The sequence below is a fragment of the Myodes glareolus genome, chromosome 1 (assembly GCF_982192425.1).
Source record: "Myodes glareolus chromosome 1, mMyoGla1.1, whole genome shotgun sequence".
Classification (NCBI taxonomy): domain Eukaryota; kingdom Metazoa; phylum Chordata; class Mammalia; order Rodentia; family Cricetidae; genus Myodes; species Myodes glareolus.
In genome coordinates this window covers 78,267,611-78,285,497 of record NC_142026.1, presented here as the reverse complement: position 1 = coordinate 78,285,497, position 17,887 = coordinate 78,267,611, and the positions used below count along the sequence as shown (strand labels likewise).

Genomic DNA, 17,887 nt, shown 5'->3' with positions numbered 1-17,887 from the left:
CTAAGAGACCTCCGAAGCATTTTAGAAGTAGCTGCTTCTTTTTGCTATCCATGAATGCTGAAACAGGGAAACATGGAGTTCAGATTCTCAGGAAAATAAGAACACACATCTTTGTAGATGCCACTGACCTTTTATTAAAATTGAAAGTGTGTGTTAATTTTCATTGTGCCAATCAGACATTTCTAATGATAAAACAAGTAAATTTTATATAAGCCAAAGTTTTGATATACATACAATCTCTAGCTCTTATGACTTTATTTTTCTTATTTTCTTTATTTTATTACTTTAAAAATTACCAATCCAAACTCCCATTCCCTCCCCTCCTCCCACTCCCTCCACACATCCTCCCACCCGCCCCCCCTCCAATTCTAAGAGAGAGCAAGGCACCCCACCTTGTGGAAAGTCCAGGGCCCTCGCTACTACTTCTAGCCTAAGTATACATCTTAGTATATGCAGTAGAGACAGATCCCAGTGCCAGTGTCAGTGGCCCCTCAGTCTGCCCCAACTGTCAGCCACATTCAGAGGGACTAGTTTGATCCCATGCTCGTTCACTCCCAGTCCAGTTGGAGTTGGTGAGCTACCATCAGCTCAGGCAAACTGCTTCAGTGAATGAACCCCTCATGGTCTTGACCTCCTTGCTCATACTCTCATTCCATCCACTCTTCAACTGGACCTTGGGAGCTCAGTCCAGTGCTTTGATGTAGTTCCCTTCCTCTGTTTCCATCTGTTGTTGGACAAAGGTTCTAGGTGATATTTAAGATAATCATCAGTCTGACTACAGGGCAAGGCCAGTTCAGGCACCCTCTCCTCTCTTGCTTAGGGTCTTAGCTGGGGTCATCTTTGTGGATTCCTGAGAATTTTTCTAGAGCCAGGTTTCTTGCTAACTTCATAATGGCTCCCTCACTCAAAATATCTCTTTCCTTGCTCTCATAGCTGTCCTTTTCCAACAACCCATTTTTCTTATTTTAATTAAAATCAAATTATATACCTTTTCTCCCTTTCCCTGGCCCTGAGGGAAAAGACCTGTACCATCTTAACTATTAAGACAAAGCCACATTTGCATTATAAAGAGATAAATGTAATTATTAAACTAATTACATCTTAGTATGTTTGGTACTTCAGAACATGGGAAACCTCAGTGTATTTTAGAATAAATTCATGATATGTTATATGATGGGGACTATGATTCAGCATGTAGGATATGGATATAAGCAATTCTAGACTAAGAATGTGTGCTTATGCTAGAATGTCAAAATGTATGTGTGAAATTTTCTGTGTAATGAACCTGAGGCAGACTGGGACTTTCTAAAGCAAATGTTTACTCCAGGTCAGATATTAGCTACTGTCTTGGTAAGTTTTCTTTCTTTTTTTTTTTTCAAGGCAAGAAAAGTACTTCAGTGGTTCAGAACACTGACTGCTCTTACATTGGGCCTCGGTTTGGTTCTCAGCACCCACATAACTGCTCACAACCATCTATGACACCATTTTGAGGGAATCTGGTGCCTTCTGGTCTCTGTGGGCCTTGCACGTGCAGTGTATATGCATACACACAAGCAAAACTCATACACAAAAGTAAACAAATCCAATTTTTTTTCTATGTTTTAGGTTTTTTGTAGAGGTCTTTCACCTTCTCGCTCAGCATGTTTTGTGCTTTGTTATTTTCACATCTGTTGTAAGTAAGATTATGCTTCTGTTTTTTGTTGTTATTGTTTCCACAAGTTACCTCAAATATTTTTCAGGAAACTGTCTGTTATGGGCAGTATTCATTTCTATCAGTCATAGATTTCTTGTTCATTTACCTACTTGGTCTTTGAATGGAAGATATTTCTCTTCATATGCATTTATTTGAAAACTTGACATTTGAGCACAATCCTATAGAAAAAAATCCCACCCCCCTCATGGATAGTAGAACACAGGATAGATATAAAGAGGGAATACTGGGAAGGCAGGTTTCAGTGAGGAGAGATATTAGAGTGCAGGGCAGAGGATGGGGGATAGGGAATGATAACATTAAAGATATTTGAAAAGACATTTAGAAACCTATTTTATTGGCTTCTTCTTCTTCTTCTTCTTCCTCTCTCTCTCTCTCTCTCTCTCTCTCTCTCTCTCTCTCTCTCTCTCTGTGTGTGTGTGTGTGTGTGTGTGTGTGTGTTTAGATATAAGAATTTAACTGTGGTTAACCTACACAAAGGAATTATGCTCCTTCCAAAAGCCACAGACTAGCAAATAGAAAGCACAGTGCCAGGGGCAGGATACTTTTCCTTAAATTGTTGGTCAGAAGTGTTTTGGACACCCTTCAAACAATATAGGTTGAAATTGCTCATGGTTGCCCACCGGAACTTGATGTTTAGACTGGATTCCAGAAGATACTATAAACATTGGTTCCAGGTCATGGAGAAATCAAGTTGGTAGTGAGTGAAGCTCCTTTTCTGATGGCTAGCTTTTTTTTTTTTTTTGATTTTTATTGAGCTCTACATTTTTCTCTGATCCCCTCCCCCCTTTGACCCGCCCCTCAAGGTTCGCATGGTCCCAATTTACTGAGGAGATCTTGTCTTTTCTGCTTCCCATGTAGATTAGATCTATGTATGTCTCTCTTAGGGTCCTCATTGTTGTCTAAATTCTCCGGACTACACAGCAGAAAAAAAAAAAAAGACATCTTGAATTTTGCTGGAAAATGGATGAAGCTAAAAAAGAGTATTTTGAGTGAGGTAATGCAGACATAGAAAGACAGTTATCACATGTACTCACTCATAAGTTGTTTTTAAACGTAAAGCAAATAAAATGAGCCTACAAATCATAATTCCAGAGAACTTAGACTAGCTTTCATAATACTGGATGGTGCTATTCAGGCTGCTGGAGGAGAAAAGCCAGTTACAGTCTTACCTAGATATGACCCCTGTGGGCTACAAGAATGATTACTGTGACAAGATATGTCCATAGGCACAATAATGGCACAACTGTTACAGGGCTAACCAATTTCTTGACTATAAGCCTTGCTTTGTGAGGAAAAATGCTTGCCTGGTTCCTTAAGTTTAACCAAGAACCTATTTGGAGCTCACAGACCACAGAGGTGAAATTGCTTGTTATTATCCTGCTACATGGATACAGTATGAAACTGCCCTTTAAAGTCATATCTCTCTACCCATAGATGATGCAGGTCTCAGACCACATGACTTGATATGGTATGTTTTGTTGATAGCAATGGAAAACCTGCCCTTTCCTGAACAGAACCTGAGGAGGAGTGAATTGGGAGATAGAAACAGAGGGGGAATGGAGGGAGGGACTGAGAGGAGAGGAGGGAGTGGAAACCACAGCTGGGGTGTAAAAGAGAGACGGGTGGGGGGTTCTTTAAACAATGGATGACAATTAATTCAGAAATACCCAGCTTATCCACATGCAGAGAATAAATGTCAGTAGAGTATTCCGAGAAAATGAGTATCTTACTACCTTTTTCCAAGTCTTAGGGACTATTGAGGAAGAGGGAACAGAACAATTGTAAAAACCAGAAGGTGAGGTGGGATCCAAATGAAACGTAACTTCTGGACATTACAGGATCTTGAGCAAACACACAGCAGCTGTAGTTTTCTGCACAGGACTCACATAAGATGAAGCCAGACAGCATTCTGGTATGGAGGTTCCCTGACTGACGAAATACTGGCAGATGGTGGCTTCTGGGGGATAGACAGTCACTTTTCTTCACAAGGGTGGCCACTGGGGCAGATCTGTGAGTATATGACCAGCACAAATTGGACTCAGTTGGCTTTTAAAAATAAAGGGATAAGAGAAATGGTGAGTAGAACTGGGAGCATTAGGGGGAGTAGTAGTGGGAAAATATGACCAAAATTCATTGCATAAAATTCTCAAACAGCTAGCAAAAATATTATATTAAAGATTTACCCCTCATTTTTCTTGGAATTTAATTATTTTAATTTTTTACCATTCTATGTGATCATTCTACTTCATGGGGATCAATTTATGGTGTAAACTTGGAAGTATTCCAAATATTGTCAGACTCTGCTTTTCCTTCAGCATACATAGTAACATAAATTCTAGTATATATGTTCACACTTTTTAATGCACTAGACTTTAAATGATTACCTTCTAAAAAGTGGGAAGGACAGAAAACAAGGAGGAAGTGATGTAAAAATGAGGAACACTGCCATTTAAAACTAAGGAGAGCCTAGTGAGGAAGGACAGACGGATGATGGTAATGGAGAGGAAAGAACAGGAAAGTGTAACTCTGCTCTAGAATTGGAGCTCCTATTTTGTTGAGTAAGTCAGGAACTTGAAATGACACTGATCAAGCAAAAATTGCCCATGGGGATGATATGAGTTTCCATGTGATACCATAACAAGGGCAGTACATAAACTGTCCTTACTTCGAACTAAAATGATACATAACTTTGAGTTTTTATCACTGCCTTTGCATTTCCAAATCTATACTATATACCCTTAATAAATACATATCTTATATTTTTCTTTGCAGAAGGAAATGATTTAATTTTTATTTATGCATATTTTTGCCTGCTTGCAAGTGCACTGTATGCATTCAGTACTCAAGAAGGCCAGAAAAGGGCACTGGATTCCATGGAATTGGAGTTATAGATGGTTATGAACTGCCACGTGGGTGCTGGAAACCAAACCCAGATCCTCTGCAACAACAGCCACTGCCCTTAACTACCAAGTCATCTCTCCTAACATTCTTTAACTTTAAATCATTATAAGCTAAAATCTTTGTAGTCCTTGAGTAATGTTAAAGAATGGAGTGAAGCTTTCTTGCAATGAAATGAAAGTCACTAAAACTTCACACACACATACACATACACACAAATGCATATGACACATAATAAAAACAAATTGTGCTCTCTCTCTTGAAAAGCTCACACCCATTTTATTTAATATGAGTTTACTCTTACACCAAATTCCTTTCTGTCATATTTTAGCAAATCATCAAACTTTGCTTCATACTTTCTTGCCTAAAATCCCCTTTTGCCTGGAGATCTCTGAAAAGAGCTGCTCAGACATCCACTTATGTGGCGTGGTGCTGTTTACCCAGAATACCAACCATTGGACATGGCCTGCTACTGTGCTCAGAGGAAGGATAATGACCTAATACATCTGGGTCAACACATATAAGACTACCTGAATCACAAATCAGATAATAAACTCTGCTTTAAGTTTGTATGAGCAACTGCCCTGCTGTGTCACGGAAACAGCTTCCTTATAGTCATCCATCATCTTAGTCATTACCAATATATAATACAAACTCACTCTGAATACAACACTAGTATAAATTTGAAAGGTATACATTGATGTGTTAGGAGGAAATGAAGGAGAACTGCTTACAACAGGAAAGGATGTTCAGTAAAGCAAACGTTGACTTACAATGGAACATGTTCTATGGTGTTTTGTTGAAATAAAGGCATTTCCAGGGTGGAAATCATGATGTTCTCTTTCAGGACTGCTTGGCTCTACATATGAAATCCAAATGGGCGTAAATCTGTGATCCTTGATGTGCAGCTGTGTAACATAAGGGACCGGCTGGCTTGTTGGGGTATCTGTTCCCACCTGGTACCCCACAGCCGGCAAGTCCCAGAGAAAATCAATCACACAGAGATCTCTATAAGTTATAAAGCTGATTGGCCCATTAGGTCAGGCTACTTATTAGCTCTTATAACTTATGTTACCCCATTATGCTTATCTACGTTAGCACATGGCTCAGTACCTTATCCAGCAGGGCAGCTTACATCTTTCCTCTCCGATGGTCTGGGCAGAACTGCGGAGGGAGTTTCCTGCTTTCCAGAATACTCCCAGTCTTTTTGCTCCACCTCTACTTCCTTTCTGGCTTTCCCGCCTATACTGCTTGCCTGTCGAATCAGCGTTTTATTAAAATACATGATTGACAGAATACAGATAATTCTCCCACACCATTTCCCCTCTTTTTTTTTTAAACAAAGGAAAATACCCATACTCTATTTGTTGGGAATGTGGGCGTAGTATTTCAGGCTACTTCCTGCTGGTTGGGGGCGCTGGTGATCTTATGGGGACCTAAAGAAAATTTAGAGTTATAATCAAGTCCTGACTGGAGTATCCTGTGAGTCTTGGTCATCTCAGGCAGCAGTCTTGAATCTGTTCTGGATGTAGAACTCTGTCATCTGGGCCATCTGTTCCTATCGGAGATTTCTCAGGTGGTCTTCCCTTTTCAAACCTGATTTTTCTTAACTCAGAATGAATCCACAGCCTCTCATTTTCTGTGGAAACAAAAGCAAAATCTCTTCTCCAAAGAAACATACCTTTTGACTTCAGTTTTGAAGCCAAGGTATTTTCAAAATACCTATCTTGGGTTAGTTCAGCATCATTTATAAACAAAAGTCTTTTAGTAGCTGTTGCTCCTTCCTCAGCATTCAAACAATTCAAAGAGAGCATAATAACACACAGTATCAAGATTCTCTGTGTATTTTCCATCTTTATGTGGCTTTATTTTAACCTCTATTTCTTTTATTTTTGCTTTTACTTTTTGAGACAAGATCTCTGTATATCTTTGTCCTGGAATAACTCTGTAGACCAGGCTGTCCTTGAACTCACAGAGATCCACTTGTCTCTGCCTCCCAAGTGCTGGGATTAACTTGCCACAACACCTTGAACTCATTGAGAACTGCCCACCTCTGCCTCCCAAGTTCTGGGATTAAAGGTGCATGCCACTCTGCCCGGCTAGCTCAGTCGGTAGAGCATGAGACTCTTTGAAGTCACAGAGGTCAATCTACTTCTGCCCCTTGAAGTCACAGAGGTCAATCTACCTCTTGCTCCCAGGCATTGGGATTAAAGGTGTGTATCACCACACCCTACTTCTCTCTTTCTTTTTTATTTTTAATGATTTTAACTTTTAGCCTGCATATATTTTTAACACACTGTAAACCATTTAGAGGTTTTCTTCCTCTTTGAATCTCTCTTTACTGTATATCTCTCTTTTCCTGACTACAGGAATCTTTAAGGAGAGGATGAAAGCCGTGGCTTTGACAGCTAGATCCAGCCCATTCCTTAGCTTTCCAGCCTCGTGGCTGAGGTACCGGCTGCAGCCATTTTTCTTGCCACAACTCTATGGCGTTTCAAAGTCGGTGTCAGCAGGCAAGCTGCAGCATTCTGCTCACAGACCACACTCAGTTGGACTGCCTGCCTGCAAGAGTCAGAGTTTGTCCTGGCAGGACAGCCCAGAAAGCCGGCATTTTAAAACAGCGCAGCTTTTTTCCTGCTACGACTGAAAACCGAAAAGCATGCCTTCAGCTTTTCATCAACACCGTTTAAGTGTGTCACGGCAGGACCTCTTAAAGGAGCTGCAAAGCTTTGCAGATAAAGCTGAGTCAGGAAGCCTCTCTTAGATGAGAGCATTTGCTTGCCTCTAGCAAGCAGAGCAGACCTGAGAAATTGCTGCTACCAACAGAACATGCTTTACTCTATTCTTTCCCAAGCTTACTCAAGCTTTCTTTGAATTCGGTTATCCATGTGGGCGCCATATGTAACATGAGGGGCCGACTGGCTTGTTGGGGTATCTGTTCCCGCCCGGTACCCCACAACTGGCAAGTCCCAGAGAAAATCAATCACACAGAGATCTCTATAAGTTATAAAGCTGATTGGCCCATTAGGTCAGGCTACTTATTAGCTCTTATAACTTACGTTACCCCATTATGCTTATCTACGTTAGCACATGGCTCAGTACCTTTTCCAGCGGGGCAGCTTACATCTTTCCTCTCTGATGGTCTGGGCAGAACTGCGGAGGGAGCTTCCTGCTTTCCAGAATACTCCCAGTCTTTTTGCTCCACCTCTACTTCCTGTCTGGCTTTCCCGCCTATACTGCCTGCCTGGCCAATCAGCATTTTATTAAAATACATGATTGACAGAATACAGATAATTCTCCCGCACAGCTGCACTTACATGCTGAGAAATCCACACCAGTACCATCATGCACTTTGAAAAACACGTGCAACAATCACTCTCCAATTTGAAAACAGTCATAGGCTCCATTTCTCTTTTCAAAACCAAATGCCTGATTCTGAGTACTTTATGGGAAAGCTAGGAGGACATGTTCAAATTTATGTTTCAATAATGGCAAAAATCAGTAGAGCTCATGGAGTACGTAGGGATCAAAAGGGCAATGAAACCCCAAAATTTGTTTTTCAACAATTCATTATTGTGAAAACTTAGGCAAACCAGGGGACCAACGTTAATCCCATCCAAAGGCTATCATTCCAGGACATAGGCATCTTTTTCTACTGATTGCCTCCTAAAAGCTGCCCAAAACCAATATTTTTATTCTGGTAACAAAAGTTTTAACAAATGGAACTTTCTGGGAAAACTCAAATCTTATTTCAGCTACAGCACAGGAGATTCAATAGAGTAGCATTAGAATAATTTTATATTTATAAGGTTGAATTCTATAACCAATATTAAATGTATAGAAGAAATTAAAGCACATGGAATTTTAAAAGCCAAGTGTAAAAGTAAAAACTGAGATGCCAATCTGTGCTGTGAGATGTCACAGTAGTTAAATCCCAGTTTGGTTATGGAAGGCAGATAACGATACCTTTTGACACTGATGTATTCATTTTCAATGTAGGAGCTACATCTCTACAGTAGAGATGAGTTCAGGCAGGGGATTTTATTGATCAAGGCATGTCTGACTTAGTCATGGAGGTTTTAAAATTTGCCAATGCTTATCAAATAAGCATCTACCATTTCATGGAAAACTTCAGACCCATTGATTGCAATTGTTGAGCTGAAATACTCTGTGACTCAGTTTGCATGATTGGCAAAGGACCAGGGTTCAATTACCAGAAACCTCGTGGAAGCTGACCAAACTTCCAGAGGACCAAACTTCCTCTTCTGGACTCCTCAGACACCAGGACAAATGTGGCATGCAGATACACATACAGACAAAACAACCATGCACATAAAATATGAACTATTTTTAATATACTTTGTCATGGTTATAATTAGTTCTCTTGAAGTCTAAAATCACATTTTCATTTTTCTTTGTTATTTATATATGTTACATTTGATTTTCACATATTATTTCTGTATGGAAAATATACATGATCTGAGTGAATACATGTTCATGTATTCATGCAAAAAGTATACACAACAGTATCCACAAAATATTTACATACATATATATCTGACATAAAAGTTTCTTTGCAGAACACAAGCACTCATAGATGTTAAATGTGCTTATATTGTGATTAAAATTCTGTAGATTTGACTAAGAACAAATGAGGATTTGTTCACATATTTATTATAAAATTAGGGAGGATTTTCTGTTTTCTAGCCAGGTACAGCAAAGCATGGATGAACTGAAGCCATGTCTTATGAGCAGAAAGGGGCTGAGACAGGAAAAACACAGTGGCATTTACAACCAACCGACCAGGATCAAGCAGAAATGTTAAATAGATGGTAAAGAGGGAGGAGAGTGTGTAAAAGAAGACAAAGGTGCTCACCAGGAGAAGGATGGTTCGGGTAGCTCTCACCTAAGGGGAGGATCTGGGGGAGCTCCTGGTCCTGGGCATGCACTGCATCCTCTGTTTGTGCCTATGCAGGATGAGAACCATGGAACTGCTGGCCCATAGCATGAGCACCATGCACACAGCATCAGGAGCTGTCATGTAGATCACATGGAGTATTTCACCAGGTTCCTCCCAAGGAAAAGAATAGTGTATCAAATCCTTTGGATGAGTGAAGTTTGTATTGCACAAACTACCAGTCATGTGCTCAAGTATATCAATGTTTACCAGGAGAGACAGGATCCAGCTCAAGTATATGTAGGGGACAATGAATTGAGGAGCTTTAATTTTGATTCCTGCCCAGCTGGAATGCTTTGATCTGATGGTGATGGCCTGGAATACACTTGATAGGCAGATACTGTCAAATGATACACCTCTGCCAACTCTGTGAAAGTAAAAAAGTAGCTTGTATCCAGAGTCATTGGGGAAAGATTTCACACCAAAACCCACCATTGTCTGGGGCACTCCTTTACAGAAGAGTGTTAAGAAGTTGGCTAAAGTTAAATGCATCAGAATTAAGTCCTTGGCCTTTAGTTGGTGCTCCTTGAATTAAAGCAAGAGATAATTGTACACAAGGTAGGAATTGCCTGAAACTCCAGCCAAAGTTTGTATTAAGAAGATGATTCCTACAGCCATGTCTCCGTCCCTCATTCTGTAAGTTACTCATTCTTGAGCTGGAGAATTCTGTATGGGAAAATGAGGCAAGAGCTTCAAATAACATATCAACTGTATCTCAATACTCTCCATCTATAGAAATTAGTCCCTCTGGACTTATTGTCAGCTAACACACTACAGTTCACTACATCATTTTGCTCTATTTTAACTAGTTTTAAATAAAAATTACAGCACTTTCCCCCTTTCCTCCATCTCTCCTACATTCCCGCCCTCCAGCACTTAGCCTGCCTCCCCACTCTCAATTGATGGCTTCTTTCTCTTTGATTATTATTATTACATACATATATTCTTATAATATACACAATTACATAAAAATAATCTTCTGAGACTATTTTTATTATTTGTATATAAAGTTTTTCTGGCTGAGCAGTTTGTATTGGACAACCAATAAGGGGCTCATGCTTGGGAGAGGCATGTCCTTCATCTGGGGATTAGGGAATATAATAGAAGAGGGAGTAGAAAGATGGTTAAGAGCCAGAATATCAGGAAGAAACATTCTGTCCTTAAATTAACTGCATAAGCAAGTCTAGTAATGACAATATCAAAGGACATGTTAATGTGGAAGGTGTAAAATTTCATAAGATCCCACTGCTAGACAAAGAACTATACCATAAACAGCTAATTAATGACTTACATGCTATAGTTTTATAAAGTATTTGCAGTGAACTATTTCCAGCTAGAGAAATACAAAAGATACTTTCCTCTTTTTATTCTAGAAGGTTAACACTACTAGGATGTCATGTGTGAGTATTAGGAAAATAGTTGAATACAGAGTGGTTAAGTGTTTCTGAATTCAAGCTTGGTAAAAGATAAAGTGCTGACAAGGAAGTGGTTGTGGATTAACAAACAGAGTACCTGTATTCAACAGGCCTTCAATATTACTGTTTACTGGAGATCTTCATTATTTTGTGTATTTAAAAACAGGGTGTGGTGGTGCACATCTTTAACCCCAAACTTGAGAAGGCAGAGAAAGGTGGAACCCTGTGAGTTAGAGGCTAGCCTGATCTACATACCGAGATCCAGGTCAACCAGACCTATTGAGCTACCCAGTGAGAACCCCCCTTTTTTTAAAGTTATGTTTTTAATTTACCTCTTTTAACTTCTAATTATCTTTCAGTGGTATTTTTCTGTAAGAAGCATCCATTTGCTTGTGAGTATTTATTGTAGAAACCAATACCAATTAAGATTGATCATTGAGATATTTGATCATGTTCATTAACTGTGAAAAACCTGGGATTTCCAGGGTCTGAATCATGATGTATCTGTGTATGTGAAAACTCACATTTTTCATATATAAAATACCAGAATGATGACTCTGTCACAAAAATTCAAACAATCACAATGCAGGCCATAATACTATGATAAATAGGACCAATATAGGAATAGAGTATAAAAGAGTCAAACTTTGCTACGGACCGGCTCAGGGGAGCCACTCAGACCGTGAGGGAATCAGGGCGAAGGACGGAAGATTTCAGGATACGGCGGAGGAATTTGACAGACAGCCACTCTCAATGTATTTTGAAAATGCTGCTGTGTTTTACTTATTCAGTGTGAGGTTTTTATATTATTACAAACAAAGAACTTGGCAAAGGCATACATCATCAGATCATAAAAAAAAAAGCATAGAATAGTTTACAAAAAGAATCTTTGAAAATGCTTTGACTTGGGCACAAGGACTTTCGCCCAGTCTGTACCAGGCGGCTGGCAGGGCTAAGTGACCTTGTGCTCAGAATATCTTGGGGTGTGAGAGGAGAAGGCCACTATCTTCCTGGGAAAACTTTCTGCTAGGAAATTTTAGACATGATCTCAACCTTGTCTGAATCTGGTTTCATACCATAAATCTCAACTTTCTTCCCTCCCCAACTCTCAGGGTCAGATGTTGTAATTAGCCTAGGTTTATTCTGGCCATAATGAAGGCTGCATAGGCCTCCTGCACGTAATTCTCAGGCAAACATCTAGTGTTGCTGCAACTGTTTTCCTACAGAAGGCTTCTATGGTTTCTCCTGATAAGAGCAACTCCTTTTGCTCCACATCATTAAGGAATTATTTTAATGATGACTTCCCTATTTCCAGAACTGGCTATTTCTTTAAAGGCTTTAATGAATAGGGGCACAAAACTCAAAAATGTCCTCAGCAGTCTTGTTTGTATCCGCAACTGCCTGGAATAGTCTGGTCTGTTAGCAATATGCAAGGATCACAAAGAACACACAGACAAGGGAAAAAGACAGACATATAGCACCAAGTACAGTCAGGTCGAGTCAGTACAAATGGCAACTCAGGTAGCATTACACCACAACTGGTTGCCAAGGGACAGCCCAGGACTCAACTCTGAGAAGCACGGATCCTGATCCTTCCGGCAATATTTGCCCATCCAGCCAGCATTTCTGCTACACTGGCGAGACAGCCGTGGATGTAGCAAAACTTCACAGAAAAGTGAATGGAAAAATGTCAAGCCAGAGACAGTGGATAACTATAATGGAACTTTATTTTCTGTCCACAACAGAGAAGCTGCAATATGAACTCATTGTAGCTGTGATAACGTGCCCAAGACCTGTGGGAGCTCAACTCGGGAAAATTTTAGCATGGAGAGAGGAGTTGGACATGAAATTCCAACTCTAACTGAGGAGCTATTGGCAACTGACAGCTGCTGGGAGAGTGAGAGCCAATATTTTTTTCAAGCCACACACCCAGTAGTATATGGACAACACAAATTTGATTTGATAGGTAGAGAGAGAGAAAGAAGTGGGGGCAAGAATGAATACAAAGTTGGGTGGGTAAGGAAAGGAGGTGAGGTGGATCTGGGAGAAGATGAGAAAGGGTGTTAATATGATCAACAATATATGAAATCCTCAAAGAACTAATAAAGTATTACTAAAGGGAAACAAAACAATGAAATACTGAAGTGCTAATAACTATTAGTGCAAATAAATAGTCCTTTTCCCATTGAAGCAGCATTGCTTACTGATGTTGTAATAGAGCTCATCCTTGAAAACTGATATATTTATGATATTAAGTTATACTAGTAAAAGTGTGAAATCCCACTGGACTCCAGAGAAAATCCTCCTGCCCCATGTGCCATACAACAGGGGCAGGCACACCCAGCCAACCAGGATATGGGGGCACTTTGAAACTCCAAGCCCCACCTGGGGCCATAATGCCTGACTGGGAGCTGTAATGATCCCTTTGTGATGGGAAAGCCCAGCAGGACACCAGGATGCCCTGAGTGGCACAATGAGCAGGTCTGGGTTAACCACTCCAAGTTCAAAGAAGAAAATGCGGGCCTAACTGCTACTTTGTACTACCAGCCAGATTGGCACTATTAGTGTGAGCAGAGATTTCATGTGAGAAAGAGAGAGACAGAATGGTTCAGGTCCCCTGGACAGAGGCATAACTGAAGTGAGAGAAGAAGGGAATGAGCTAAGATGGTGAGGGAGCTGAACCTTTAACCAGTAGCAACACATGGGAAATATTGCCCTGCACTTTATCTAGGCAGCACAGCTGCTCAAGCACAGAACCAAAAATATGACTTGGCTTGCCCCATCATCTACCTTCCCTATGATCTGTTGGAGCAAGTGAAAGGACCTAACCTGCAGACCCAAAGCTGCAGGATCTCCCCAACACAAGGCAGCAGCAGGCTATCCAGGAGGAGCCCAAGAGTACAAACCAGAGACCTCAAACCAGACAAATGATTTTTTTGCAATGAAAACTGGCAGAGAATTGACTCATGATGTCACACTACATCTTCTGTGATGAGATTTTTAACTTTTCCCCTTCCCTATTTTACTTTTTAATTTATCTTATTTTCCCTTTAATTTTGTTTTATTTGGGAGTGTGTGCAAAAATGGAGGGTAGATGCAAAGGGACAGGGAAATGATTGGGATCAAGGTAGATGATGTAAAAGACACACTAAATAAATAAATAAATTTGACATCAAGGCTGGAGATATATATGGCTTAGCAGTTAAGAGGACTCACTGCTCTTCCGGAGTACCAGGCTTCTTTTATCAGCACTTATATGGTATCTCACACCTGTAAATCCAGTTCTAGGGAATCTAATCCCTATTCTCCCTTTCTTGGGCACTCCACTCACACAGTTCACAGACATATATGCACCAAAACACCCATGGATATAAATGAGGCTCCAACTCTACACACACACACACACACACACACACACACACACCTACAAAATACTGAATAAAGCTGAGAGCTTCATCCCATGAACTTGAGAACATGTACTGAAAAAAAGCATAGTCTTAGAAAGGCCAAGCATCCAATCTAGAAATCTAGAGGTGTGGACTGAGCAACAGACTGATTTTCAAACATCTTTAATTAATTAAAACAAACTTTCATTACCTCAGATTGAATCCAAGCAACTGTTGCTGTGGACTCTTTAAATGAGAAGCTGGTTATCTGTGTAATCAGGACTCAATGTCTCTTTGCTGTCTAAACTTTTCCTTTGTACTCTTCATTTCTTATATGGCTTTGTGATCTACCTGGTCACATTTGCTAGTCTGATCACTTAACAAGACTCTTGAAACAAACTTTCATTTATGGACTCCTCGTTTCAGACAGCAGGTGGACAAACTCACCACAATCATTTTCCTGTCCTGTATCCTGTTGTCAGTTCCATGGTCCCTATAAACAGTATGTGAGCTAAAGAGAGGCATCCAGTGCCTGGTACATGAATGGGTCTGTGATTCTGTGACCTCACCTCCCCTTAGACCTTCAATTATCTTTTCACTTGCAGTAGCAAACAGACATGCAGGTGTGAGCAGTCAGAAAACTTTTCTGAGAATTGTTTGTCTCAGGTGAAAGGGAAAAATTGCTATTTTCTTTCTCTCTGAAGAGAATTTTGGAAGTGCAGATGATGGTCTTCTAGCTCTTGATAGGTGGAAGACAACATGTCACTGGGAGGGAGCAGGAGATACTGAGGTTGAATGTGGGAAGGACTAGCAGTGAACTATAGAGGCCCCATTGCATTATTTCTTCCCATGAGGAAACTTAGTTATATCCTGTTTGTGAGTCTAGAAAGCAGTGGTTCTCAACCTGTGGATTGTGACCCTTGGGGTAATCTAAGACCACTGGAAAGCACAGCAGCCTTGTGTCTGATAACTTCAGATTTTCCCGGGATAAAAACAAGTTCACAGGAACTGAAACTTAACTCGTTTGAGGCCCTGACCCCTAACCCCAAACAAGACCTTTCCACATCTGCTCCTTGGAAAGGACCCAGAATTAGGTTCCTTTTGTCCTTTCATTGAACTCTCTGAGAAAGCCTTGGGTAGACCTGGTTCTCAACAGTTGATGCTAAAGCATTTCATGTTTTGAGACTCAGAAGGCTTGATGAATGGGTTAAGACACTGAAATTAAATGAGCATGTCCGGACAGGAAAAAATGGAGCTTAGTCTTGTGAGAATCGCTTAGGAGAATCGATTGAAATTCCAAAGGAAGACAGAAGAGGGCATTAGATTCTCTAGAAGTGGAATTAGAGTTGGTTGTAAACCACTATGTGAGGCCTGGAGTTTGAGACCAGAGGTAGCAACTCTGAGGGTAACAATTTTCTGTCTCACTGACATCAGAGTTGCATACAAAGATGGACACAATTAGGGAAATTCTAATGAGCTGTGTACTAAATGCACACCACTTGCAAAAATGTGGAAAGGTGGAATTGCATAAATAAGTTTCACAGACATAATCAGCAAAGTAAAAGATAATAATACAAGTGCTGACCCCCCTCATTATTTCCTGGAAAAAATTGTTTGAAACTTTAACCATTATTATATTGTTATGAATGATTACTCTTTGGAAATTTTCTCAAATATGCCAAGTATTGCATAAACAGAAATATTTATTATTTAATTGTCCAACACTGTTAGGTTTCTGAACACTGTTCATGAGGATGAAAGAAAAAAAAACATGTTTCACTATATTAACTTCATACAGCAGAAGTAGTTAAGAAAAAGTAAATTAGCATATGTTCAATCAATTTTAACCAGTTAAATAAAGTAATAAAATAATGTCAAGATTCATATGTTGTTTTATTTTTGTCTTATTAAGCATGACAAATAATTTAACTAAAGGCATTTCTTTGTTCACAAAAAAGAATGAGGTTTGCAAATATACACTTAATACAGCACACAAGTTTATGTGCATAGGTTCACACATGTGTCACCCTCACTTTGTGGTGTGACAGTTTCAACAGAGTATTGAGAATGAAAGGTGATGGAATAACAACTAAACGTTGATCAGAAGCAAATAATTTACATGTTGACCTTATGATTGGTATTTTCTATTCCTTGCACTTTGAAAGCAGAGTGAAGGCTCACAGGAGTTGTTGCTCATCAGCAGAAAGGAACTCACAGTTGGGAAACACCCAGAGGCAATTGAGGCAGCATTTAGCATGAACCATGTGGGATGATAAACCAGAGTTAAATGAATATCTAAGAGGCAGGAAACTGTGTAAAAGCAGACAAACGTGCTCACCAAGAGCAGAATGGTTTTTGTGACTCTGGACACAGGGGAGGACCTCGGGGAGTAGTTGCTTCTATGAATGTGCTTCATTCTCTGCTTGTGTCTGTAGAGGATGCAAACCATGGAGCCACTGGACCAAAGCATCAGCAATGTGAAAAACACATCAGGGACTTGAGAATAATATTGCATAGAGGATGTCAATGACTTTGTCATGACGGGCAGCAGAACAGTATTCAAGGTCTTTTAGACTAGTGATGTTTATATTGATAAATTTTCCTGTCGTGTGCAAAGGAAAAGCAATGTTTAAAAGAAGGGACAGGATCCAGGTCAGACATGTGGAAGAACCAATGTATCTGGTTGCTTGCAGTTTACACTTTGCCCATGTGGAGTCCACAGGGCTGATAACAATGGCCTGAAAGACACTCAGAAAGCAGGTGGTGCTGATGGACACTGTCCTCCCCACCCCGTGGAGATAGAAAAGTAGTTTACGCCCAATATCCCAGAGGAAGTCTTTCAAACCAAAAGCTGCCATTGCCTGAGGCACACCTTTACACAGCAGACTTAAGGTGTTTGCTGTAATCAAGTGCATCAGGATATGGTCTGTGGTCTTTAGCCTGCATCCCCTGAAGTTAAACAACAGATAGTGGCAGAGGAGATAGGAATTTCCCAAAATTCCAATGATAGTCTGTGATAAGAAGATCACTCCAATAGCCACATCTGTGACTGCCATGCCATTGGTTCTTGCGGTCAGAGTCCAAGGATTCTGTGCAGGAAGGTGAGGTGTAGGTTTCATATATCAAGTGAGTTCAACATTCTCCATCCTCAGTTAATCCTTTATGAATATTTCCTTCAGCCTTATTTTACTAAGAGACTTTTAAGAGATCATCCACTAGTGTAGGAGGCATTTATAATGTACAAGTTCCTACTACAAGACAGCACATTGTTATGACCTTTTCATCCTCTCTGCTCATGGGCAATTGCTAGAAGGCAGCAATGACTAATTTTATTTGTAAATTTAGAACTCTAAAAGGTGGTAATATTAGGTGATGTGCAAGGATGGAGTATGTAGATAAAAATATATGAGTCATAAATATAGAAAAGTAATATTTCTAAGATTCAGTTTCATTGCAGTTTGTGTGTGTGTGAGTGTGTATGTATGTGTGTGTGTGTGTGTGTGTGTGTGTGTGTGTG

The 17,887-nt window shown here is 40.1% G+C and overlaps 1 protein-coding gene across 1 annotated transcript; it reads right to left on the bottom strand.

Moving 5' to 3' along the window:
* Positions 1–16,498: 16,498 nt before the first annotated feature.
* Positions 16,499–17,449, bottom strand: LOC125396711 (vomeronasal type-1 receptor 4-like). The gene is given in 2 exon segments (XM_048428717.3): positions 16,499–16,867; positions 16,869–17,449. Coding segments are annotated over 2 exon segments (927 nt in total). The 5' UTR covers positions 17,427–17,449.
* Positions 17,450–17,887: the final 438 nt, after the last annotated feature.